This window comes from Gymnodraco acuticeps, unplaced genomic scaffold (assembly GCF_902827175.1).
Source record: "Gymnodraco acuticeps unplaced genomic scaffold, fGymAcu1.1, whole genome shotgun sequence".
In the NCBI taxonomy this organism is placed as follows: domain Eukaryota; kingdom Metazoa; phylum Chordata; class Actinopteri; order Perciformes; family Bathydraconidae; genus Gymnodraco; species Gymnodraco acuticeps.
In genome coordinates this window covers 1,374,586-1,402,204 of record NW_022992081.1, presented here as the reverse complement: position 1 = coordinate 1,402,204, position 27,619 = coordinate 1,374,586, and the positions used below count along the sequence as shown (strand labels likewise).

Sequence of the window (27,619 nt, the reverse complement as noted above, 5' to 3'; positions counted from 1 at the left end):
ACACTTATTATATACATATGTATATATTTATATATTGTGGTGACCACCTTTAATACACTAGGTTACATAATCCACACATGGAACTAGAGTTGGGGGTATTGTTTCCACACGGACATATATGTGGTTACCTTTATACAGTGGCGGTTCTAGAACATTTTACATGGGGGGGCAAAGGGGGGGCAAGAGGTCATGCCAGGGTGGCATGGGAGGGCGGACAGTACGTGGTATTTTATACTGTATATAACCTATTTATTGTTAATTCATGCCCTAACACAAGTGTTCTTAATGCACAAGAGAAACAAGGTGTTCAGACAAACAATCGGGTGCCCTTTGAGTCCCCCAAGCTTACCTCAACCATTTTAAATGAAAGGAAACTACAAAATGTATTTTAAAGCAATGAATTAATGGAACAGGTTTTTTTGCATTACAATGTAAAACTAAATATATATTTTGTTTTAAAAAAATTGGTTTTCTTAGTATTAGACAGACATATTTGCATGTCCTCACTAAGCATTATTACATATTAATTTAATATCAAACCAATCAAAATGGCCAATTATCCCAAAATGTTGCTGCTAATATAATTATATGCTTGTCAACTTTAACTGATCAAAAATAAATTCTGAAAAAATACTTTAATTATCTATGAAATTGCAATATTGTCCCTCAGTTTGTTTCAACCCTGTCACGCCATACCATTTACCCTCCTATTAAAATAATGGATCAGTCCATGATCTGCATTGAGGGAATTACATCACAAAAGTGTCGGTTTCTTCTCTTAACTATATTTCAGTTTTTGTATTTTCAGATTAAGATTGACAAGCTCAACATTTCAATTTATAATTAAGTACACAAATGACATCACCCATCTCTTCAGAGAGATGAAGGTGACCTGTGCAGCAACACATTTCAATCAATATTTGTCAATACTAAGAGCTGCTAGATTGTGCTGCTGTGATGGAATATGTAAGGAGAATAAGAACATACCATGTGGTCCAGCTGGAGTTTCATCTGCCTCCTGATCCCTGCCTCTGTCCCTCTTTCTGATACTTCATCTTTATTCCTCACATACATTTCTTCTTCTTCACTAATGTCTTCATCTCCTCCTCTTCCTCCCGCTCTGACCCTCCTGGTCTCTTCGTCTCCTCCTCTTCCTCCTGCGCTGACCCTCCTGGTCTCTTCAGTGAACTCTCTTTTCCTTTTCCTCTTTCTGTTCGTCCTGATCACTTCTCATATGTCTTTGTGTTGTTGTTGAATCACTCCTATACTCTGGCCTGCAAGAGTCTACTTGTGAAAAGCACTGGTACAAATGCTTCTATAACTTTACGTGTTAGGGCCATGTAGCCTAGCTAATATGTAGCATATCATATAACATCAGAAAGTATTGATCAAATGCACACAGGCAGCTGTGTTTGGATCCAGTTTTTACAGTAAAGGATGTATCCTGATTTCATTGATCTGGCCTCATTGCTGTGATGTGTAGTTTACGTGGATTTAATAGTAGGCTACCGCGTAGTTTAGCAAAGTGATCGATCTCCCAGCTAACGCTGTCTGCGTAGTATTTTGTAACGTAACGTATTAATATTTAGTTTCAAGCTCTCGTCCTTAGTAAAAACAAAACTAGTGGAAAGGGAAATGCTCCCAGGGGAAGCTGATCCATAGGTGCTGGGACAGCTCGCTCCCTCTCTGCAGCGGTGTGAGTCTGTGTGAACGCCGCTCCGCAGTTTAATGCAGGGCCGTAGCTGCGTTTTTAACGGGCCTAAAATTATATTTAAAATGATTCACTTTTAACTAATGTAATGCTTGTTTTGTTGCTTGAGAAGCTTGTGGAAATAGTGTAGGTTTGTTTTAGTACAGTTTTAGGGAAACAACAGTTAGGGGGGCAGCTGGGGGGGCAAGGCTCTACAGTGGGGGGGGGCAGCTGCCCCCCCTTGCCCCCCCCGTAGATCCGCCCCTGCCTTTATATGTTGTGTGCCCTCCTGGCTCTTGCTCTTGTTGTCCCGGGTTACGACCCGACAACACCTGCATTTCTGCTGCTCATTAAAGACAGTTTTGCACCTTCGATGCACCGCCTCCGACTCCCTTTCTCTCGGCACTACACTGGTGACCCCGACGTGATTAGCAGCCGCGGTCGCCAGTGTAGTGCTCTCTCTTGTCGACCCGGGCTGCGACCCGACATGTCCTTTGCAGCTTGTGAATAAATTACTATTCTTGCACCTTCCTTGCACCGCCTCTGACTCCATATCTCTCGGCACTACACTTGTGCGTCTTGATACGTCCCTGATACGTCTTGAGAAGTTTCCGAGATGGACCCGAACACGGCAAAGGAAACTCAGGTTTCTTTCTCGAAATGCCGGGGATTTTTTGGAGTCGACCGTGGCTGCTACAGGCACGCGGACTGAGGCTCGGTGCGCGCCTCGCCGAATGGCTGGGGATGTTGCTCGCCATTCCCGCATCTGCCTTCCGACTAGAGGGGACGATGCACAACCTGCTGGGTAGGGATGAACCCGATTGCTGCCTCGTGGGGCTTCTTCGGGGCGTGCGGCTGCACGTCCCAGCTGCGCTAGCTAACGACAACTAGCAGCTAACCACGTTGGCTAACTACGGCTAGCAGCTACCGATGGCTGCCAGCTAACGGCTATCGACCCTTTTGAGTTTTTGTTTTCTTTCTGGTGCCGGAGAGGAGGTTCGACCAGCCGGTTGACCTCGTGTGGACACTCTCACTTTTTCACCACCTCAACGGCGGTTCCAGACGCCACTCAAGTTTCCTTCGGCGCCTGGGTGGTGCACTCCTGGACCCCGTCTCGCCTCGACAGTTTCGGACGTCACCCATGCCTTCGTCGGCCCGTGGGTGGCGCGCATCGGGACCCTGTCTGGCCTCTTCCTTCGCCTTGGCAGTTTCGGACGTCGCCCATGCCTTCATCGGCCCGTGGGTGGCGCGCTCCGGGACCCTGCCTGGCCTCTCCTCTTACCGCGGCTCGCCTCAACGGCAGCTTCGGACGCCCCCCCCCGTCTGGCCTCTCCCTTGTCCACGGCTCTTTCCTCCCGGGGGTGCTGCTCCTGCCCCCCGGCTCTTTCCTTCTGAGGACTTCGTGCCCGCCGCCGCTGTGCCCTCGCCTGCGGCCGGGCAGCGCTCCTTCCTGCTGGGGACCACCGGGTTATTCACGCCCGTTGCGGCTCAGCGACCCGGTTTTCACCGACTGGCGGGTGATGACTTCATTCGCCACGACGCCTACTGCGGCCCCCTTACGACGGCCCGTTCCGGCCCGCCCCCGGTGGAGATGCCCTCGCCCTCGTTGGGGCCCCTACCCTCTCCTGCGGCCACCTTCCGACGGCCCGTTCCATGGCCCGGCCATCACCTGCAACCTCACCCTCCTCGGCCCCTGTGGTGCTTCCTCCCGGACGCGGGGATTTTTTTGCCATGTTTGGATTCTGGGGGGGCTTGTGTGGGGACCACCTTTAATACACTGGGTTACATAATCCACACATGGAACTAGAGTTGGGGGTATTGTTTCCACACGGACATATATGTGGTTACCTTTATATGTTGTGTGCCCTCCTGGCTCTTGCTCTTGTTGTCCCGGGCTGCGACCTGACAACACCTGCATTTCTGCTGCTCATTAAAGACAGTTTTGCACCTTCGATGCACCGCCTCCGACTCCCTTTCTCTCGGCACTACAATATATAGATATATACGGACACCTTGTATTGTTGTTACTATCAGTACAGCCGCAGCGCCACTTTCCGAACAGGAAATGCACGCAAATACAAAATCAAATCGTACTGACACTTATTATCTATATAGATATATATGTATTTATATATATAAATACGACATCTTGTATTTTAGTTAAACCCGCTAGACAGCAGTAGAAGGTTCAAGAAACAACCGTGTTTGCCGGGTGCACCGCGGCGGAGCCCCTCCGCCAGTGGGTCGCGTTTGCCATTCGATCAGTGAAAGGAGAGGAGAAAAATGCAACAAAAATTGTCAAAATCCGTTAATATATGGATGAGTGGGGGGTGGCTGGACACAGGCCGTGGGGGGACACCCGAGACCGGGCAATGTCCCCGGTAGAAACCGGATGAAATAGCCAAAAAAATAAAGAATTATAAAACCGGGGAAAAGTGGAAAAAAGTGTCCGAAAATAGGCACTCGTGAGGCGGGCAGAGTCCCCTGTCAACTCCCGTTACATTCCTCCATGGTGTCATTTGAGCGAAAAACTTTGACAAGAACCAGGCTGGGGGGGGTCAAAAGGACCCAAAGTGCACGGTGGGCGGACTTATCACCTCCGTGATGAGTCTCCATTGTGATTTGAAAACTTCCATCAAACGAGTCCTTCGGTGGGCGGGAAAAAAAACGCGTCAGAATCGTCACTTCCTGTACTGACAGTGGAGGTGTCCTGAGACTGGAGGTCTGCACCGGAACTGTCCTGAGAGTGGAGGTCTGCAGGCAGGCTCCCATGGAAATATTTGGCTTTTTAATGTTTTAGCACTGCGTAAACGCATAGAATGTATTTAGCAAGGGTGTGATTTGTTTGCTGTTTTTGTTTCTCACATTTTCCTAATAATAACTTGCTAAAATTCAGATTTGCAGAAAGCGATGCTATTTTATTTTTTATCCAATAGCCATGACAGAAAAAAAATCAGGAATTCTAGTATATAAGGCTTTTAATGTTAATTTCTGGTTTAACAATTGAAGTTGTACACATTTTTAAACAGATTGATCAATTTCCCCATGTTTCCCTTATGGCACAAAAACATGCTATTTTTTTGGTTTTCTGCACAAATAATTTTAAATATATCAAATTAAGTGTTGTGCTATCAGTGGCATACCCACACTGGAGGAAAAAAATTGTGCAGTGTGGAGAGTTACTAAGATATATTCTAGTATTGTTAACAATTAAGGTAGGCCTACTTTAAAAATAGGCTAAAGCATGTTCCCAAAATCAGTATACTGTTATAGTGTGTTTAAAATGCTGCACACACATTATTGCATGACTTACAACAATTTAAATTCATCATATAATACCATACATAATTAGATAAACCATCTACAAGCACTTTTACTTGTATAACTTTAAAACACACACATGTCTTGTTTCATGTCAATCTCCATCCTTCTGTCCTCTCTTTCCTGCCATCTCTCTATTGTCTTCCTATAGCTAAAGGCATAACGTTTCCCCCAAAAAATTATAATAAATGTTGATGTGAGTCCTGTTTCCTTGAACAATCACTTGCAGAATATTGTTGCAGAAAAACAGCTCTGTTTGTTATCACAAGTAATGATTAGAAACTGTTTCTTCTTGGCATGTCCTTGTAGACTCAGATACACTAGACCAGATGAACCTAAACATTGTATAGACCAGTATGTGTGGAGTACATTAGAGAGACGAACTGTGCTCAGTCAATAGGGGTCACAAACCATAAGTCAGTAGTTTGTGACATACAATAACTTTCTTTTCTGTAAACACCTGTTCAATATATGATGCAAGATACAAAATAAAAAAACTACTGTAAACAAAATCAGAATCAAATGTTCATTCAGGTCTTTCACTGTACACTAGGTGGTGCTGCTGACATAAAAGTTTCTAGTTGACTTATGGTCTCAGATGTTGGTTTTGGAAAGGTAGGCTCACAGCACATTTTGTATGCACAACTTTAGTATTTGGTATATTTTAATACTATAAATAATGTAAAATATCTCAAAAGTATTCCACCACCCCCAATAGTAAAGATGTAATGTGTCTGCATTAACAGTAGGCCTATGTCGATTATTTTAGTTAACGTCTATTGTTAACAATGTGATGAAATCAGCGGCTGTGTTCTGTGTAGTTGTCTGCTGCTTCCTGTGTGTGTGTGTGTGTGTGTGTGTGTGTGTGTGTGTGTGTGTGTGTGTGTGGTGTGTGTGTGTGTGTGTGTGTGTGTGTGTGTGTGTGTTTGTGTGTGTGTGTGTGTGTGTGTGTGTGTGTGTGTGTGTGTGTGTGTGTGTGTGTGTATGTGTGTGTGTGTGTGTGTGTGTGTGTGTGTTTTCACGTGACCACTCAGAGAGCCCGTGCGCCTCTGAAGCAGCAGCGGACTCTGGAAGCAAAGGAAACACAGCAGTTTGAGCTCAGTAGCTGCCGAATAACTTTCACACAGTTGGAGTGGTCGCTGCTCATTGTTCCAAAGATGTTTTCACTCGGGGAGAAAATTGAGTTGTTCATAGGAAACCCCTTTTCGACGCCTGTTGGTCAGAGAATCGGTAAGTAGCTGCTTATGAACTTAATGTTCATGAGTTGTTCACCTTTACATTCAATTTGGATTATTTAATTTATATAACCAGTTACATGCTTCAAGATTTGCCACGCTCATAGGCATGGAAAACAACTTTATGTCACTTGTAATGCTTGTTTACTTTTATAAAATGTTCAAAATGAAGTCCGAATTTGACAGAAACATCAAACGATGTCTTTAAAGCCAATGACGCGTCAGAGGCGGGACTTACTTGCCTCGATCTTTCATATGATTTGTTGCAGAAGTTAAGTGACAACACATCTAGCGAATCAATGACGCCAAATGTGTTTTCTCTCACTTCCTCAATCCCTGATGTGTTCTACAAAAATACAGTTTCACACCTTGTGTACAAGTTTCACTTATACTCTCAGCAAGCGTATTATGTCATGTTACACATGTTGCTTGTTTTGCTTGAAAATGTAAAGCCAACACAGACAGCCTGCAGAGTAATCAGGACAGTTATGAGTGATGAGAAAAGGTTACACACCCATCTCAAGCCTCTCTTCCTCTGATCTCATCCACTCACTTTCCCCAAACATGAATGTCAGAGAGGCTCCAGCTACTTCTGAAGCGGATGAGAACAGAAGCAGCTGACAGTCACATGAAGTGGGAGCGAGGAAGGTGAGAGGAGGGAGGGAGAGAGGGAGGGAGTAGAATGGGATTGAGAAAGGCAGTGAGGGTTTGGAAATGTAGGGGGGTGTTGGTGGAAAGGAATTAAGGAGATTTAGAGACTTATGAGGAGCCAGTGAGGGGTGGAGGAGTGCAAAGAAAGCTGGCTTTGATTGCCAAATAGTATGGACGGAAATAATATGAAAGCTAAAAAACTTAGCTGATCAATATAGTTACAATTTTAAAAAAACACAATAACCTTGGCTGTCTTCTCATGAGATATGTTTTGTTTGTTTGCCTATGCTCATAATGGTTTAAAGTGCCTTTTGGATAGCTGATGACAAATATTTTCACCAAATACTCAGAATTGTTATATGATGAAATGTCGCTTGTTTGATCATACTGTCGGTAAAAAGAAAATGTCACAGTTCCCAAAAGCTGATTTGATTAAATTGCAATTTTACACTTGAAGATTGTGGTTTACACACAGTGTTACTCAGCCTTCCTCAGAAAACTGTTGTGTAATGTCTTATGTGGCTCTGGAGGGAGCTCTATAACGTCAGAGGACATGATGATTTTCTCACAACAGCCTGCTTTGTGGCCTATGAATAATGGATCCAACAACTATGTGTAATATGAAAGGTTTCTCTTGTTGTGATGACACAAAGAGAATGATCACCAGACTCTTCAGTTCCCTTTAGCTCTACACACCGTTTTAGCATCTTTCAGCTCATTGTTTGTTTTTTCTGGTGCAAAACTTTACAATTTTGGTTCACACGCACTGCTTCCAGAGCCTTGTTTTTCACCACAGCAGGCAGCTGTTTGGAGCGAAAAAGCTGTAAAGTTGTAGCTGCTCAGCAACAAACGGCAGACACACACAGACGGCAAATATACAAATCAACATGATAAAGCATTTAGCAGCTAAACAGTTTATTTGTGGGGTTTTGGACCACCCTGAACTTCATTAAGGGGCTACATTTGGTTGTAGAATGAGAATAAAACATCTTAAACCTTGATCCTTGAGTATTGTATTAACATTGGTTTGATCGCTAGAAACACAACTCCAAAAAAGGAGTTAAGGACTGCACTCCATATCTGTTGGATGATTAAACAGGAAACTGTTTTCTAAAATGTTAACTCAACAACTTTAAAAGGTTGGTTTTGTTTACAGCTTGTAGTGCCAAAAACGGACCAAAAAGTTCCAGTTGATTTGAGTGTGGATGTTTTTTAAGATTGTAATGTTTATTGTGTGTAGTCACATAGATTTCATTTTCGATTTAAAAAAGATATGCATTCGGCCCAGCCCGAAAAGGCAACGTGGGCAACACCTCCGCTTCTCCGTCCCGCGGGCCCACCACCTACGGGAAACAGCGATGGGGTCGGGTGCGCTGCCAGAAGGGTGGCAGTGAAAGCGGAGGGTCTCGACGGACCAGACCCGGGCGACAGAAGCTGGCTTTGGGGACGTGGAACGTCACCTCTCTGGGGGGGAAGGAGCCGGAGCTTGTGCGGGAGGTGGAGCGTTACCAGTTGGATCTGGTTGGACTCACCTCTACGCACAGCGTCGGCTCTGGAACCTTACTTCTGGATAGGGATTGGACTCTATTCTTCTCCGGAGTTGCTCAAGGTGTGAGGCGCCGGGCGGGTGTGGGGATACTCACAAGTCCCCGGTTGGGTGCTTCGTTGTTGGAGTTTACCCCAGTGGACGAGAGGGTCGCCTCCCTACGCCTGCGGGTTATGGGGGGGAAAACTCTGACTGTTGTGTGTGCTTATGCACCCAACAGCAGTTCAGAGTATATGGCCTTCTTGGAGACCCTGGAAAGAGTCCTGTATGGGGCTCCTGAAGGGGACTCTTTAATCTTGCTGGGAGACTTCAACGCACATGTGGGCAATGATGGAGACACTTGGAGGGGCGTGATTGGGAGGAACGGCCCCCCTGATCTGAACCGGAGTGGTGGTTGTTACTGGACTTCTGTGCTAGTCATGGATTGGCCATAACAAACACCATGTTCGAACATAAGGATGCTCATAAGTGTACGTGGTACCAGAGCACCCTAGGCAGAAGGTCCATGATCAATTTCGTTATCGTATCATCGGACCCGAGGCCGTATGTTTTGGACACTCGGGTAAAGAGAGGGGCGGAGTTGTCAACTGATCACCATCTGGTGGTGAGTTGGGTCGAGTGGCGGGGGAAGCCTCTGGATAGACCTGGTAAGCCCAAACGTGTAGTTCGGGTGAACTGGGAACGTCTGCAGTTCGGTGGACTAAGGATTGCACCACTGCTTTTTGCAGATGATGTGGTTCTGATGGCTTCATCGGTCTGCGACCTTCAGCACTCACCAGATCGGTTCGCAACCGAGTGTGAAGCGGCTGGGATGAGGATCAGCACCTCCAAATCTGAGGCCATGGTTCTCAGCAGGAAACCGATGGACTGTCCACTCCAAGTAGGGAATGAGTCCTTACCCCAAGTGAAGGAGTTCAAGTATCTCGGGGTCTTGTTCTCGAGTGAGGGAACAATGGAGCGTGAGATGGGCCGGAGAATCGGAGCAGCGGGAGCGGTACTGCAGTCGCTTTACCGCACCGTTGTGACGAAAAGGGAGCTCAGCCAGAAGGCAAAGCTCTCTGTCTACCGGGCCATTTTCGTTCATAACCTCACCTATGGTCATGAAGGATGGGTCATGACCGAAAGAACGAGATCGCGGATACAAGCGGCCGAGATGGGTTTTCTCCGCAGGGTGGCTGGTTTCTCCCTTAGGGATAAGGTGAGAAGTTCGGTCATCCGGGAGGGACTCGGAGTTGAGCCACTCCTCCTTCGCGCCGAAAGGAGCCAGTTGAGGTGGTTCGGGCACCTAGTTAGGATGCCACCTGGGCGCCTCCCTAGGGAGGTGTTCCAGGCACGTCCAGCTGGGAAGAGACCAAGGGGTAGACCTAGGACCAGGTGGAGGGATTATATCTCTTCGCTGGCCTGGGAGCGCCTTGGGATCCCCCAGTCAGAGCTGGTTGATGTCGCCAGGGAAAATAAAGTTTGGGGCTCTCTGCTGGAACTGCTACCCCCGCGACCCGACCACGGATAAGCGAGAGAAGATGGATGGATGGATGCATTTTATCTCACTAATGCTTTCAGAGCTCCTCTTTAGACTCCTTACTTTAAGAGGTAGACATAGAGATGATCATATGGTGATCTTCTTTCCTGTATGAATGTAACAATTAAAGGCAGCATATCTTAAATATTGTATGGCATTTTGATTTTTTGATGTTGTTTTTCTTCCAAAAGCAACAAACAAAAAAACAAAAAACAACTTTTTACACCAATTGAAACATTTCCCCCAGACTGATATCTGAAATACATACAGAACCGATTGTAATGACCTGTGTGACTTCTTATTTTATGGCAAACATCTTAATATCAGAGGAAAGTCTTCTGATTATTATGATATTTTTCTAATCCTTAGAAATATGACTCTACTAATGCCCCTTCACCTGTTCCCTGTGTGTTGACAGAGCGAGCGACCAGCGTCTGTCTGCAGTCGGAGGACTGGGGGATCAATATGGAGATCTGTGACATCATCAACGAGACGGACGAGGGGTAGGGTGCTCACACAAGTCACATGGTTTCATTATGTGGTGCATATTGCCCGACCTTTCTCTACTGTATGTAGGTCTCCTAGTTTTGAATATCACTGTTTCACTTCCTATGGTTTTGTTGCTGACGTATATAGTAAAAAAAAACCCAATTTTTTCCTTCTGTTTTTGGACGATTAAAGTGACTTTATTTCCAGCTCTCTTTTCTTATAGAGATGAGTCACAAACAAATTAATACACAGTTTTCTTCTGCAATAGCAACTTGCTTCGACTTATTTATTTTCTTATCTATAAATATCTGATGTTGTTTTTCTCAGGCCCAAAGATGCAGTCAAAGCTATCAAGAAGAGAATCGTAGGAAACAAGAACTTCAGAGAGATCATGTTGGCCCTTACTGTGAGTATCTGTAGGGGATTCCATGTCAATGTGCAATCATTTGTTCATGAGGATTATAGGTTGCGAGAGTATCATTTGAAACAAAAATAATGTGAAAGGATGATAAAAGAAGGAAGTGTGTCTGCTTAAAGAAGTTGCTAAATCAATATTGAAGTCTTTGTGTACACATTGAGGCAATGTGAGAAAACACTTCATTTTGGACTTGACTTTTTTTTCATATTGTGAACTGTATCACTGCAGGTTCTCGAGGCCTGTGTGAAGAACTGCGGCCAGCGCTTCCACATTCTTGTGTCGTCACAGGAGTTTATTGAAGGAGTTTTGGTGCGATCCATTCTGCCCAAATATAACCCCCCCACTGCCCTGCATGACCGTGTGCTGAGCCTCATACAGGTATGTATGCAGATGCTTCTATAGAGGGAAAGATTATATAAACTGTCTGCACAAGAGCTGTAACTGATGATTATTTCCCATATTGATTATATATTGACATCTATTTGTTGTATCTATAAAATGGCAATATAACGAAAAAAATACAAAACCATTTTTTATATTCTCTGAAATTGTAGGGGTAAATGGAAGGGGAAAAGCTACTATGTTATAGTGAGACAAACGTCAATTTTCTGAGATTAAAAAGTCTTACATTTTTAAAGGAAAAATGTATTATTGCAATGTCATGTTCAGTACTGTTGCACCTCCTCATTAACGGTTGCATGGGGAATTCCCTGTTTACCGCTGGCGTCTTTGGTGTGATCAGATTAAAAACAAGTAAAGCAATGTGTTCCTTTGAAAAAAGGGGGGTGAGGGTTCGTAAATGTGCGTTTCTTCTTCTAAATTAGAACTTAAATCTCTATATGTGTTCTTATAGAAATAATAACTTCCCCCAGCTTTGTCATTTGTCAGGTAGTTTTTTTTACCTTCAATGGCCCTAATACACTTTCTTCAAATAACTGTTTTGTCTGACCAGTTGTTCTAAACTCAAAGCTATTAATATCATAGAACATTAGTAAATCAGCAAACCATTTTAGCTCTTGTCCGCAATAGCATTTGATTTAGTTGGAAATCTTTTTTGTTTTGCGTTTTTAAGTTGTTTGTCCTCACTTGTACTGTGAGATATTTCAGTGGTATGCGTTGAAACCTCACACGCTGACTATATTATGGCTACAGACTTATAGTGTTATCTTTTTATTGTTTTTTGTGATTTAACTACCTTCACACTTTCCTATTTTACTTCGCCAAGGCCAGTAGTGTTGTGTAATCACAGACCGGCAGGAATGATAAAATTAGATACAGTCGGGCTTGTTAATACTGAAGGAGCATTCCATTTCTGTTGTTTTATTCTTCTTTTCCCATATAATCTTTGTTTTGGCCAGTATACGGTGTTTTTGAACCGTGATTCAACAGTCAGACATTCTCATTCTTTCTTCATGTTTTTCCTCACCTCTTCAGTCGTGGGCAGATGCGTTTCGAAGCTCTCCCTCCCTGGCGGGGGTGGTGTACGTATATGACGACCTGAGGAGACGCGGTCTGGAGTTCCCCATGACAGATCTGGATGCTCTGTCCCCCATACACACTCCCAATAGGGTGAGACGGTCGGCAAAGTGAAAATAACACCCACAATGCATCTACAGATATCTGTCTTTACACTGGTTCTTTATCTTCAGAGTACCCCAGAAAATGAGACTCCTGAAACAGCCCCCGCTGCCGCTCCCACACCTCAGTCAGAACCACAACCAGCTTCCAGTGTCCCCCCTCAGAGTACTTCCCCCCCCGGACCAGAGGGTGAGGAGCCGGGCTCCCTCTCTGCACAACAGGTACAACATTAAAAAAAAAAAACCTGTCAGTCAATGTTTGCATGGAACAGGTCAATAACACAATGACTGACTGATGACAGACTCATTCAATTAAGGGATATCTGATCCAGATTCATTTGTTTTCGCTTTGACATTGAAGAATCGATTTATTTTCAGTGTCTAAAATCCTTGGAAGATGCAATGTGATTTAGTGTTGCAAAAATCCTGAAAAGGGGCAATTATATTTAGAAACATTGGTTCGCTTTGTACAGTCCAGTTATCCCCGCTTTATGATAAAGAAGTTAATGATTCATTTGGAGGCACTATTGTCAATTCCCCTCTTATTACATCTATGTTTGCTTCATTCTTTATGTTCAACCTTTCTGTATGCATAAAAGAAAAAAGGTAATTTAGTAGTTCTTGTAATCACTGATATGTCTTTGTAGGTATGATATGTTGTGCTTATATTCAGCATACTTTCACTTGTATCAGGGGAAGAAACATCACGATATGTGCCCCGCAAGTACTTTGAACACTTGGTCAGAATGTGGAGGAAAAAAAGCAACCTGAAAAAGATTACAAATAACGAATAAATGGAAAATATACAGAGGAAGAAAAAGAAAATGCAAAAAAAGAAATTATTAAACATATATATTTCAAATGTATACAAAACATTTTATTTATAGCTCTACATGTAGTTCTACATCTTCTTACTGATGTGTTCATCTTTTGACGTATGGCACTACTGTGACTCCGTAGAGCAGAGCCATTGTTAATGATGTTAACTTAACCTGTGCTGAAAATATAACTATCATTTCAATGCATTATAGAAGTTCTATGAGTAATACAGCCTTCTTCATATTTAAGCAGAAACACAATTACAATAGAATAAATGTAACAGTGTTGTGGCTTTTGACTGATGTCTATTATTTGTATATATTGTAATCCAGGAACAGAAGCTACGAAGTGAGCTGGCGCTGGTGAAGGGGAACCTCACTGTGATGTCAGAGATGCTGAATGAGATCTCGCCTGGGCAGTGCAAGCAAGATGACAGAGAGCTGCTACAGGTGTGTGTGTGTGTTGTGTGTGTGTGTGTGTGTGTGTGGTGTGTGTGTGTGTGTGTGTGTGTGTGTGTGTGTGTGTGTGTGTGTGTGTGTGTGTGTGTGTGTGTGTGTGTGTGAGTGTGTGAGTGAGTGAGTGAGTGAGTGAGTGAGTGAGTGAGTGAGTGAGTGAGTGAGTGAGTGAGTGAGTGAGTGAGTGAGTGAGTGAGTGAGTGAGTGAGTGAGTGAGTGAGTGAGTGAGTGAAATGTAGTTACCTAGTGATACTTGTAAAAGTAGTTGAAGCAGGATGAAGAGAAGTGGGTACATATGATCATTGTATAACTCTTGGACTAGATTTCACGTCTTTAACCTCTACTCCATGTTATTAGTGATGATAATGATTGAGTCTCTACCCCCCCCCTGAGCAGCAGCTGTACTCGGTGTGTAAGAAAATGCAGAATCGAGTGGTGGAGCTCATCCCCCAGCTGCTGGATGAAGGGTTCATTGGAGAGCTGCTAGTGATCAACGATGACCTCAACAACGCCTTCATCCGCTACGAGAGGTTTGTGTTAGCCTTGGATTATATTTATACGTTTTTAAGGGTGTATTAAAGATCAATTACAACACGATGAGGTAACAAAAAGTTGGTGATCCATTTGGAAGATGTCTCTCCTGTGTTAATCACTTAGGAATAGGAAAATATTTGGACAGGATAGTCTTTCTAAGTTTCTTACATTTTTTTCAATCTGTCAATTGTTACGTTTTAGCAGGCGATTTCTTTTTCTCAGGATCAACAGGAGTTTTTTTTTGTTTTTTTTATAAAATACTATTTTTTTTAAATAAACAAGGCTGAAGTAAACCCTGAATGCTGGTACATTTTAGGCTCTTGTGGGTAGAGGAGAATAAGAAAATGTTCAAGACAATTAAACAGAGAACATTCACATATACATATATATATATATATATATATATACACATACATACATATATATATATATATATATATTTATGTTTTAAAGAACTTAAATTACTTCAAGCAAAACCTTTTCTGAAAATCAAGGAGAGAATCAATTTAAATCAAAATAAGAGAAACAAAATCACCAGAAATGTCTTCTGAGGGCTTCTGTACTTAATTTATATTCACTGGATTGTAATTGTTTTCTATTTGTATTGTTAGGTTTGACAGACTGAACAAGGCTCAAGTGTCAAATACCCCACAGGTAAGAAGATGTCTCGCTCCTCCTCTTTTGTTTGCCTCTATAACAATACACACAATAAGTCATATCCTCTCTCGTAGCAGAGCTCTAGCACCACCACTAACCTCCTGGACCTCATCCCTGAACCCCCCTCTCTCAGCCAACCTGCTGTCATCACAACAACCAGCCAATCAGCAGACAGCGCTCCCGACAATCAACATCAATCAGCCAACCACAGTGAGTAAAATTCACATGTGCCCTCTTTTATAACCCAAATGCCATACATATGCTGTGGTATGGATCAGGTCATCCTTCTTGGGTTGGCATATTTCTGTTAGAAAACAGGATGTTGCAAACATTGCATTATTGCAACAGGATTACTTATAAAAAGGACAACATGAAAAGATACACTGCTGGAGAATATGATGTTCTGAAAGGTTGCAGGATACTATGTCTATGGACACATCATGTTCTCCAACACCAATTATATGCAATATATTATTACTTTTTACAATTTAATATTCTTACTACTGGCTGCTGCTTGAATACTTTTATACTTTTTTTAAAAACCTTTGCTTCTTTACTTTTATTATGCTGCTACTCACTTGTTTTATGTACTATTTTGATTTGTATTTTATGTGCCCGTTTTATTTATAATATATGTGTGTTTGTTTTTGAAATCTGTATTGTGTTCTTTGCTGTAACTTACTGATATCAACGCTCTGGCTGTGGGACCAATAAAGGATTTCTGATTCATTATCAGAATTATGATAGAATAATGCTCTTACCATGAATAACAAACAATGACATTTTGATAATAAAAAAAAGCAAACATAAGTATTTCACAAATGTTTTGGTTTTATTATTTTAAATGTTTGGTTACCAAGATGGACAACATTGCTTTTTTTGTGACCTAATGATTTAACCATGTGTGTTGTAGAAGAGGAGGAGGAGTTTGACATGTTTGCACATACAAGAGGAAGCTCCCTGGCTGACCAGAGGAAAAGGTGAGTGGAGCTCACTGACGACAGAGGACACTTGCTCTCACTACAGATTTTTATTTGCGTGCAACCGTGACAAAAACTACGGAATCAAGTGCCTTTTCACTTGTGGTGACTTTAAAAAGGACGGTTCACCACAAAACAAATCAATACACATTCTTCCTATTACTTACGTAGGGCTATCTATCAATGAGTTGTTGTGAGTTGACAGGACTATTTGTACGCCAAACTGGAAGTAAGCTTCTCAAGGGCTCCCTCAACAACACTAGAAAATAGGATCTAAAACAAGCGTTAATTATACACACCGATTATGTTTAGCAGGATAATCTCCACATGGTTGCCAACAAGTGGCTAAATGAGACTACTAAACGTCATAACACCGAATACTAGCCTAATGTTAGCTTTTTACTTTTTAACCCTTAACAATTCATTAAAGTTGGGTTTTATATGTAGAGATTATCCTGCTGAACAAAACGTGTGTTTGCCACAAATATTATTGAGATGGAGCCGTTGCGATAATAATAATAATTCATTTATTTTATATAGGCGCCTTTCAAGGCTCTCAAGGTCGCCGTACAAACACATAAATGCTAGCCTCCGGGTTGGCCCACAAAAACACATCATCACTGCTCCACTCGACAGCCTGCATTACAACACATCCTCTTCCCAGTGTCAGGTATGAGGACCCAGGGGCTGTGGAGGGCCTCGCTGGAGCTCTGGACACCAGGTTGCAGGTCACAGGAGGGGTGTGTATATATACCACGCTACACAGACATGGATCTGAACAAAATATCTCAATTGAAATAAAAGTATATTGCTAATTGTGTAGATTTGGCTAAAACAGTGTCACTTTATCCCTCTCTTGATTATTTTCCTTGTAGGTGGCGCCAGCAAAAAACTCCGCGCAGAGTGATGTTGACAGATCTAATGATATGGTAAGAGGAAACATGTCATAGTCAGAAGAATGTCAGAAGATATTTCTGCTTTATTTGGGATTTTTTCTTTGTCTCGTTGGTACTTTTAAAAAAACATTTTAGGAATTGACCTAGTGTGTCAATACATGTACTTTAAAAAAATACAAACCCATGTTTTTACATATGTATAAATAAAACAAGACATTATTTAAAAAAAAAGAAAAAAACACATTTAAAGCCATTTGCAAGTGGTTGGTTCACAAACAGGACTAAGATATATGTATTCACTTCTACTGTTGTGTAACAAAATATTTAAAAATTATAATATAATTATGAATTTTTCACACAATTATTTTCATTATATTAACATTTGGATTCCGTTGTTCAACTTTCTTCAGGCTTTCATTTGGGAATTATTGTCCAAATTCTCTGAACTTAGTTAGCTTTTTTCAATGAGGATCAACAGGCACACGCTTTAATGTACCAGAAATTAGAGCAACACTGGTACAAATATAATTTAGCCAAATCAAATTTCTAATCTGTTCTCGCCTTTACTAAAGAACACATATAGGAGAATAATGGTAATTGAGGGTCAATGTGATGTGGTATATATATATGATCTTTACTCTTAATGTGTTATTGTGTTTGTAATGCAGGAAGAACACTCTTCAGTTAGCGAGGGGGTGTCCAGTGAAGGTATGTTTTGAATTTTAGTGTAAAAATTATGTATAATAATTCTTGCTTAATTGAACGCGCAAAAACTTACCCTTAACTTAACTGTCCTTACCAGAGTTTGATAAGTTCCTGGAAGATCGAGCCAAGGAATCAGACCACAGCGCCCCGACGATTCGCAGCGTACCCGCCTCCACATCGAGACCTCCTCCACAATCTGCCCGGCAACAGGAAAGATCAGACCAGCTTTTCTCACTTTGAGTGCGAGGACAAAAAAAGAGGCGGGTGGATGTGAAGGTCAACCTAAATGCAACATTTTATTGAAATATAATCACACACATGCTGTGTTAAGTCAGGCTTTCTTAAAAGAGCACACACACACACACACACACACACACACACACACACACACACACACACACACACACACACACACACACACACACACACACACACACACACACACCACACACACACACACACACACACACACACACATATTTCGGACCTGAAGCAATATTTCTTAGTTCATGCCTGCTGTTTGCGTCTTAATGTAACTATATGTAACTGTATTTATAAGTTGTATTATTATGATGTTGATGGAAAGAAAACTTAAATTAGAAGTGTTTACAGTATATGTTGAATGTATTTGATATTACGCCATGACGTGCCTTTGACAGCTGATTTTCCGTAGATGAGAATAAATGGGGTTATTGTCCTACTAACCTTTAGCATCTGTCCTCTTTCTTTAAAAATCCTGAGTGATATGTCATTATCTAAGCTTCCATGAAGGGAATTTACCCTGAAGCTTTTCGTATAACTCATCAAGTGCAGTCTTTGCGTGAGAGAGCTGTTGTTTGTCTTGCTCTGCCAAATCAAGGTCAAATGATTACTCTTCTTTCTTGCTGTGAAATATGTGGACCTAGTTTTTTGTCTCATATAAATATCTGTGACATCTGGTAATCAATTCTGGTAAAGCATTAGACTAATCTATAGCTTCTCGGATTTGTTTGCTTCGAAACAAGCCAAAACATCAGAGCTGTGAACAAGAAGAAGCAGGAGCTTAGCTGTGCTTTGGCCATACTCAATATTATGTCTGCCGTTTGTGGTATAATACACTGATTTCACCATGTTATTGTTCACAAGCTCAAGGATTTCTGGTGTAAGATACACAGAGTCTCTGAAGCACCCATAACTAAACGGGTAGTAAGGAGAACTAGCAGCAATTTCTCACCAGTTTGTTGTCCCATCCGAACCTTAATAACCATGCCTGAGCTGTTCGACTGTGGAGTCTGTTTCTGCTGTATTTCTGTCCTTCTACATGGAGCTTCTAACGTTTCAACACAAAACCAGAATTTGACTGTTGTTCAAATCAAGGAGGACACAATTTGGGATTCACCATTCCTTCATCTGAGAGAACGTCTGCAGTCCTACTCGCAGCCGATCCGCCCGTACACCCTGCTGACAAACACTGAAGACTACCACCACATGCCCAGACCCAGACATCTCCGGCCTTCTCGCCTCCTGCGTCTTCTGGGATCCTCCTTTGACCTGATTTGGATGTCCATAGAGCAGCCATCTGAAGCATCTAGGAGTCAGCTTTTGGGCAATTTCTCACTTCCTGGAGAATTCCCCACTACTACCAGGAAGAAGTTTAACCCGAGTGCTTCTCCAGAGCTGAGCGAGGCTGCAGCAAACAGTCGTCAGAAGCTGGTGAAAAATGCCGCAGATCTGGACCTTGGTTCTCTCCCAAAGCATGTTGCCAGCTCAGTTAGAGACTGGTTGGTGCGCTCTGCCACTTGTGGATTAACTTACCAATGGGTGGATCTGGGTCCGGCCTTCTGGCCACGCTGGGTGAGGCAGACGGACTGCCAAAAATCAGGTGGAGAGCCAAGTTGCTCCTTTCCGGCTGGGATGGAGTGTGTGCGAGCTGAAACCGCTCTCATTAAGATTCTGGCTTGGCACTGCTTGGAAAACAAAAAGGGAGACGATGGGTGGAGAAGGCTTGAAGCAGACGGGTCTGACGGCGGCACTGAGATGAGGACAGGCCAGGCCAGGAAAAAGTGTTTATGGAGGCAAATGCCCTATCCTGTGGTCACAGCATGTACATGTTCATGTAAATGAAATTGTTTATCTCTTCAGGGCCAATGATTTGTAATTGTCATTCCAACTGGGCTTCTATATGCATGCGTTTATTTTAAATGTCATTGAGTTGTAAGTCATTTCCCAAAGCATTCAATAAGACATTGATTGCGTTTTAGTGGATTTAAGCAGAATTTATTAAGAAATGTCTTCCTCCTGATCAGTTGTTGAGTTGTTTTTCTGTCAATGTTTCTTTTTCCAGCACTTCATTTCATGTATTAAAGCAAATACAAATAAATAAATGGACAACATAGACACTCCTGAATTATGTTTTTTTTAATTCAAAGTTGCTATGTTTTTAAAGAAAAAGTAAAAATAAGTTTTCATAAAAACGTTGCCATCCAGACAAAGGAGCCTTAGAAGGCTCAAATGATAAAACTAATTCCTGGATTTAAGACTCATTCCTGCACCACTCGATTGAGTTACAGGATTGATGGGGTTCTGTAGACATATCAGATTCACTAACAAGCAGCACGTTTAAGGATATGAAAAATATTTGTGGGAGACAATAGGGCTGTGAAATCTTTAACCATACATTTAAAGTATTTAAATCTGACAGCCCTTGTCGACAACATAATGTATTACTTTCAAGTACTTTACTTAAGTAAAGTACAACAACCTCCATTTTTTATTGAGTATTTTCACATTGTGCTCTTTGTACTTTTACTCAACTAGTTTGTTAGCCAACATTGTACCTTTGACTCCACTACATTTATTTTATATATTTAGTTAGAAACTTTGCAGATTTAGGTTATTAATAACAAATATAAATCAACACACATAATATAATATTCTAGTTTAAGCTACCCATAAGTGTAAAATAAACCCCACCTTTACCAAGAGCAACACTGAAGTGATGAACACATGAATTGATCAATCATTTGAATAAATAATAAAACAATATCTGGTGCTTAAAATAGTCATTTTGCATAATGAGGACCTTTGGTGCTTAACGTATTTTGTAATGCTTATACTTTTTCTAAAGTACAATTTTAAATGTAGGACTTCCACTTGCAACTGAGTATTTTTACACTGTAGTAATGCTACAGTATTTCTGGATTTTAACCACATTTTTCAAAAGATGCAGGTTAAACAATTTATAACCTGCCATGTGCTTAAAATATAGCTTCCTAAAAATTAAAGTTCATTAAAGCCAACTTTTCTAAATAAATAAGATGAGAATTGTATCATATGGTCATGCATATTCTGTATCACCACTAGATGGCAGTAGTGACCTACTGAGTGGCTCTAATAAACAGCCTGCAGCTGACTGGTTTCTGCTGCTGTTTGCAGGTTGAAGCTCATGCATGCACTCAACTAGCAGTTATATTGACAACATGACGAACACATCTGAATGGATCTGTGATTTGTATTCACATGTGGATCAGAGTGTGTAAAAAAGCTTCTCTTTTCACTTTTTAACATCTCAGCCTATTCAAGGATTTACATTTATGTGACTTCCATGTTTTCTTAAAATACATTTTACATGTTTCCTCAATTGCATATGCCTTCCATTTTGGAACGTTCCATCAGAGTGGATGGAACTCCAGAATGGAACACTGGAAGGTTTTAGAAACATATGGACCGGCTTCCAGGGAAACTGTTCAGTTATTCACCTGAAATTGAGATGCACAGACACACATCTGTTGCTCCTCGCCGCCTTTTCAACACAAGCACGATTTGATTCAGAACTATCAGAGACAATAAGCGACATGTCAGTCACAGGTAAGCAGAGAGTAGTAAACAACAGTCAGTAAAGTCCTGAAAAACAGACTTAAGTTTGTTTGCTCAATACACAGTTTTGTTTTAGTTTGTGGTTACAAAATAAGGACCAGGCTTAGTACTAAGTGATCAAATACATGTTTCTCATTTAAATAAACTAATGATAGTAATATGTAACATGTTAGAAATATCATTTTTTGGATCTTAAATCTTGTAATTGGGTACATCTTTGTAGTTTTTTTAAACAAAATGCTGCAATAATATCCGTAAAAATTGTATTTCCTGATAGTACAAAATGTGTACTTTATTTAGGGGGAACAGTGTGCTCAAACAAGTTTAATAATGTAATTAAGTAATGTTTAATACTTTGACTAATTCATTTCTCAACCATTACAGAAATATCCTAACATTTCTCATAAGCAATGTTTTTCAGTATTTGTATTTTGCCTATTTATTTCTCAGCCAATACATGAAGATAGTTTTTTCCATTTCTTCAGAAACATTTGGAACATCTGTACATCTGGAATTGACAAAACCTATGTTGAGGGCGTTGTTTCTCGAACACGTTTATATGTGCAGGCACAAAAGAAAGAACAAATAGGATATTTTATCTTGCATTAGAAATCAGTGACAGCACTGACTGAATGTGATGTGCTGTGCTGTTCTGTGGACTGTGAAATGTAACTTAATTGTGTGTCCATTTCCTCCTCTCTCCTCTCTTCCACAGACGATTTCCCGATCCACGAGGGGACCCTGCTGTCCTCCGGCTACGAGGTGCAGGCCTTTCTCGGGGAGGGCAGCTTTGGTAAGGTGGCCATGTGTATGGACAATGTAACCAACACAAAGAAGGCCGTTAAAATATCCAAGGATAGACCCCTTTTCTTTGAGCGAGCTATGGAAGAGGTAGATTACAAACTCTTATTATAAAATCTGAAGTTACGTGTTGAGTTATTTTGAAATGAGAAACCTACAACCTCGTATTGAAGGTGACAACAAATAGCAATAATCACATTTTGTATTTCTTCCACAGATTAAAATTCTCCAGAAGCTGCAGACTCTCGATGCCGATAAATGCAGTCTGGTGAAATGGTATGGCTCGTTCTACCATGAAAAGTTAACTTGTTTGGAGTTTGAGCTCCTGGACCTGAGTCTCTATGAGTACATGCTGCAGAGAAAACACAACGCTCTGCCCATAGCTGAGATCCGTCCAGTTTTACGTCAAGTATGTGGAATCATTCCTTTCTTTAGGAGCATCATTTAATTACTTGAGATTTAATGGGAAATCAGACCTAAAAATGTACATTGTTGTGATCCTAAAGCATCTCAATCTTTGTGTTTCTTCAGCTGACAACAGCACTGCTCCACCTTGAGGCCCTGGAAATAATCCACGCTGATATAAAGCCTGAGAATATTATGGTGGTGAACCGCTTGCAGCATCCGCTTCAGGTCAAACTCATTGACTTCGGCCTGGCTCGCCACGTGTCCGAGGCCGTTCCAGGGACTGCTGTTCAGAGTCTTTGGTACAGGTAGGAATAATAAAACATGTGGCACAGAGGCTGCGGCTTTGATGCAAAAATCGGAAGTCTGTTTCTGTAAAGGAAAATAAACAAAAGTGAGTTTAACAAGAAGTTTTCCTCTCCTCTCAGGGCACCAGAGGTCCTCCTGGGCATGGACTTCAGTGAACAGATTGACATGTGGTCTCTCGGTGCTGTGATTGCAGAAATAGCAGCAGGCTTTGCTCTGTTCCCCGTGGACCACGAATATGACACACTTAAACTCATTGTGGACTTGGTGGGTCAGCCTCCAGATGTTCTATTAAACTGTGGGCAAAAAAGCAGCTTCTATTTTAACATTGAGGGGAGCTACAACCAGCAAATCTGGACACTTAAGGTGTGTGTGTGTGTGTGTGTGTGTGTGTGTGTGTGTGTGTGTGTGTGTGTGTGTGTGTCTGTCTGGATAAACAATGTAACCAAAACTTTGTCTCTCTAGACTCCATGGGAGTTTGCATTACAGACCGGGCATCACTTCAGAGGAAACCAATGTTTCCACCTGAGGTCTCTTGATGACCTGGTAGAGGTAGGTTGTCTTTTTTTGGATGATAATGTCATTACAAGTATTTCTACAATGTATTTATTGACTGCATTGCCGTGTTTGAAAAGGATTACTTAGACATGTTTTACCTTCAATGTATTGCAGGTAATACCTTACAGACACATGGCCAAGAGAGAGGAGTTGCTGAACTTTGTGGACCTCTTGAAAAATATGCTGTTGCCGGACAAGTGCGGACGAATTATTCCCCTCACAGTCCTGGAGCATCCGTTCTTCGCTGTGGAGCAGGACCCTGAAGTCAGCCAAAGTATTGAAACCGTGATTGTTGACATGAGAGAGGCTGAGCAGAGTCTCACACCACAGCCTTCACTGACTGAGAGCTTCCAAAGCATTGGAAACGTAATCTTTGATAGCAGAGACTCTGAACTAAGTGTCACTCTGCAGCTATCGAAGAATGTCCAAAGTGTTGCGTTCAAGGCTGTGACTCTTCCCGAGCAAATAGTCTCTGCTCAGCCAGAAACAGTTTATTTTAAGCTTGAGGACGAAGCTGCTCACATGGAGCCTGGTAAGTCACATGTCTAAAGCCCTCACAGTCTCATGTGTTTGTAGTTGTTTGATCGCACTAACATCCTGCTTCTTTGTGGTTGTTCAGAGGTCATCAAAGTGACCAGCGGCGAAAGAAAAAGCAGAGTCAGGAGATTCTTGAAGAGCATCAGAAACGCTCTCTTCTCCTGTGTCCACTGTGACAGCAACTGAACCAGCCAATTGCCTGGTCTTCATTTATTCTATTGTTTTTGGTTTATTTCTCAGTAAATATATTGACTTCAACTTTTAAAAAAGCTTGTGTGATGTGTGGTGAACTTATAGAAGAGAAATACTTCTGGTCCTATTTATAAGTATACATATATATTGTTATAGGTATTGTATTGCTGTTTCGTACTAAGAAATGTGATTCTTATATTAGTGCCATTATTTTAGTTAGTCTGAGGCTTATGTTTTTTTACCGGGGAAAAAGAGGACGTAACACCATTGTTCTTTGTATTGTTTGAACATCAAAACATAAAGTGAACAAACAAAACCATGATTTATAATTGAGGATCAAAGTCCTCGAGGTTTGAACAAGTGTGGTCCCATGAGAACAAGCAAAATCAATCTGTCGATGAGGACCAAGTGATATGGTCAAAAGCTCTCAGAGCTACTAAAACATTTAAACACAATTCTATTTAAAAAATAAAGGTGAGATTGTATCGTTAAAAGGATAAATGAGGGTTAAGGTGTTGCCATTTTCTGACAGTATGAAATAAATATAGAAGATTTAATTAGAACATAAAAATAATTATACGTAACGGGCAACTATTGTTAGGATACGGGGAAAAACAATTCATTTTTGTCCAAATGAAATCAAAGTGAAATTAAATGTATTGATTTAATTTAGTCAGTGATACATACCTATAGACTAATCGATTTCATAATCCGATTTGTATTAGCCACCTTAACCGAAAACTCTGCCTTTACGCTCCACATACCTCGCTATAACCACTAATCTGGCGTCGTAGTTCCCCCTTAGGTGGCAGTTCAGCCTCTCATTTAAGTTTCATTTTGTGTGCATCCTTGACAACAAGTAATGTGTTTGGTTTTTATATAGTAGTTTTCTATTAGTAATTTGTACAGTTAAATTATAGGTTTACCAGCTTTTTATCAGTTTAAAAGTACGTTTATAATCGTGTGGTAACCTTTTGTGTGTGTATAAGTAATTGTACTTTTAATTATAGAGAGTTGTAGATTTAATGTTACTTAATGCTGATGTTTGTTTCTCTATTTTAGAAACATGTCTGAACGAAGATGCTTTGGGTTGAACTGAAAGAAATGTGAATCATTGTTTTTTGTTCGTGATTAGACTCTTTACTGTTGCTGTTGGGAAACCTGAATTCATTTAAAAATGCACACACTAGGGATTAACTGATTATCATATAATTCTATATAAATGTTGTGTTGAATTTAAAGAGAAGTGGTTTATGATTTCTTTATGAGTCTGGAAATTAACTAGGTTTGTGTGAAATATAGCATTTTTTAAAGGGTTCATGTCATATGTACTGAGTATTGTTACACATGTATATTTGTATAGTTTGACCAGACGCTGACTATTAAAATGATCAGTCCCCGATCTGACTGGCACCCCACATAATGTCAGTCCGCTACAAGGGAATGCTTGAACATTTTCTTGAAACCCCCCTCACCTGCAATGATGGTAAGGCGTAGAGAGTAGATGAGGGAGCAGGTGTGCGTGGCGTACACCGCGGCTGAGAGTTTGTTCCAGACGCAGGGCTGCTGCAGGGCCAAGCACAGGCAGGACAGAGCCCACTGCAGGTCCACACTGAGGGGCAGCTGGTTCTGGAGCAGACGCCACGCCACCACCTGGGCGGAGACAGAGACGTACAAGGAGGGAAGAAGAGTGTGTTTAGACATAATATAATGAAGGGTGTGCATACAAACGTCTAAAAAGAGATAAAGGCATAACTTGCATTCCTCTAAAGAAGCACAACATATCTTTCATGTTAGTGGGTAAAACTTGAAGTATCTAGTCAGTTTTAGTAAATGTCTTGTGTTTGCTTGTTTATTTCCCTTAGGTTTATACAGCATTTTTGGGAAATTGTATACCCTGTTCGTTGTTTTGCAAATGTATTCACAATTACATCATCCTTTATTTCTAACAGTTTTGTGTCAATAAAGGTGCAGGCAACATAACATCCAGCTGGTAGTGAGTGTCTGTGTGTATAAAAGATGTATGGAACCATCGCTCAGGGAAACACACACACACACACACACACACACACACACACACACACACACACACACACACACACACACACACACACACACACACACACACACACACACACACACACACACACACACACACACACACACACACACACACACACACACCACACACACACACACACACACACACACACCACACACACACACACAACACACACACACACACACACACACACACACACACACACACACACACACACCACACACACACACACACACACACACACACAACACACACACACATCACACACACACACACACACACACACACACACACACAACACACACACACACACACACACACACAACACACACACACACACACACACACACACACACACACACACACACACACACACACACACACACACACACACACACACACAATGTTGGGTGAAGTGTCTTGCCCAGGGACACAACGACATGCTGACTGCAGTGGGGTTTGAACCTGTGACCCCCTGAGCCCAACACCTACGGACAACCCACTACGTCACACGGCCCCTCACACAACCCACACACAGGTGGCTTCTCTGGAGAAGCAGGACTTGAGGTAGCTCAAGATTTCCTCCACAAACTGACAAAGAACAAACACACCATTTTATTCTATGGATTGAGTCCATGTAAACAACAGTGTTGAAACATTGGCTTATATGGATAAAACAAATGCATATCCTTCTTGCTTCTTCTAATGAACACTTTAACAACGTCTGATTTGGAACAAAGCTGTTTTAGATATCTTTACCTTGCTGATGTCATTAAATATCTCCTATCATGCTATTTTTAGGCATATTTATGGGTGTCAGATATATAAATGTGATGTGTTTTGCTCAAAATACCAAACAGATCATGCATTTTAGACATCCCTCCGCTAAGAGAGAACATCTAGAGCTGAACGCAGAAATCTTCCAAACTTCTGTTGACTACTGTGAAGGTCCAGCGTCACCTAGGCGAGAGAAAAAAAAACACAATTAATACCAGGCTATTTAGGATATGAAAAGCTGTAACACATTTCTGTTGAGTAGAGTTTTACAGCATTCAAATATTCATATGCATCACAACAATATATCTTTTTTAAAACCCAGATTTCTGCACAGCAGTTGTGGATAAAGATTAGATTAATAGTATTAAACTAGTAGAATTACATTCCAGTTGTAGTTGTGTCCCATAGTTTCCCACTTGCGTCATCCAAACAGTTCCAGATATTCTAGAACAGAAAAGTTGAGACAAAATGTTTTAAAGATTCACTACCCAAGTGATTTTAATAAATAAAATAAAAAAAGACCAATTCATTTATTCTGATGAATCACTTGGATGACATTTTTTATTATTAGGGTTCTGACATTATCAAATATGAGAGACATCATTTGGAAAACAGAAGCTTTGAACAAAAAAAA

General features: G+C 41.4%; 3 protein-coding genes and 1 long non-coding RNA gene across 7 annotated transcripts; 3 read left to right on the top strand and 1 right to left on the bottom strand.

The window, feature by feature from the left end:
• The first annotated feature begins 6,005 nt into the window (after positions 1-6,005).
• On the top strand, positions 6,006-18,201 carry LOC117537272 (target of Myb protein 1-like). Of its 4 annotated transcripts, none has more exons than XM_034202449.1 (15): positions 6,013-6,241; positions 10,381-10,465; positions 10,779-10,857; positions 11,098-11,247; positions 12,304-12,438; positions 12,519-12,668; positions 13,598-13,714; positions 14,117-14,250; positions 14,866-14,908; positions 14,989-15,121; positions 15,825-15,891; positions 16,556-16,631; positions 16,767-16,820; positions 17,456-17,495; positions 17,590-18,201. In XM_034202449.1, the coding sequence occupies exons 1-15, from the start codon at positions 6,169-6,171 to the stop codon at positions 17,730-17,732; spliced, it is 1,479 nt and encodes a 492-aa protein (XP_034058340.1). In that variant the 5' UTR covers positions 6,013-6,168; the 3' UTR covers positions 17,733-18,201. The 4 variants fall into 4 exon arrangements, 2 of the variants coding, with proteins under 2 accessions (XP_034058340.1, XP_034058339.1); XM_034202448.1 differs by having other exon boundaries at positions 6,014-6,241; positions 14,986-15,121; XR_004567702.1 differs by lacking the exon at positions 17,590-18,201 and having other exon boundaries at positions 6,006-6,241; positions 16,432-16,631.
• A 261-nt stretch (positions 18,202-18,462) lies between these two features.
• LOC117537273 (noggin-2-like) lies at positions 18,463-19,870 on the top strand. Its single transcript, XM_034202450.1, has one exon. It carries the CDS (start codon positions 18,738-18,740, stop codon positions 19,593-19,595), a length of 858 nt encoding a protein of 285 aa, XP_034058341.1. The 5' UTR covers positions 18,463-18,737; the 3' UTR covers positions 19,596-19,870.
• Positions 19,871-21,503: 1,633 nt separating this feature from the next.
• LOC117537286 (homeodomain-interacting protein kinase 2-like) lies at positions 21,504-25,351 on the top strand. Its single transcript, XM_034202469.1, has 7 exons — positions 21,504-22,238; positions 22,366-22,557; positions 22,680-22,861; positions 22,982-23,126; positions 23,325-23,411; positions 23,532-23,949; positions 24,037-25,351. The coding sequence occupies exons 1-7, from the start codon at positions 22,152-22,154 to the stop codon at positions 24,138-24,140; spliced, it is 1,215 nt and encodes a 404-aa protein (XP_034058360.1). The 5' UTR covers positions 21,504-22,151; the 3' UTR covers positions 24,141-25,351.
• A 126-nt stretch (positions 25,352-25,477) lies between these two features.
• LOC117537288 lies at positions 25,478-27,532 on the bottom strand. The gene is made up of 3 exons (XR_004567703.1): positions 27,368-27,532; positions 27,062-27,168; positions 25,478-25,799 (listed from the first exon to the last, which is right to left on the bottom strand). It is a non-coding gene; the product is annotated as an uncharacterized LOC117537288 (long non-coding RNA).
• Between the last annotated feature and the right edge of the window lie 87 nt (positions 27,533-27,619).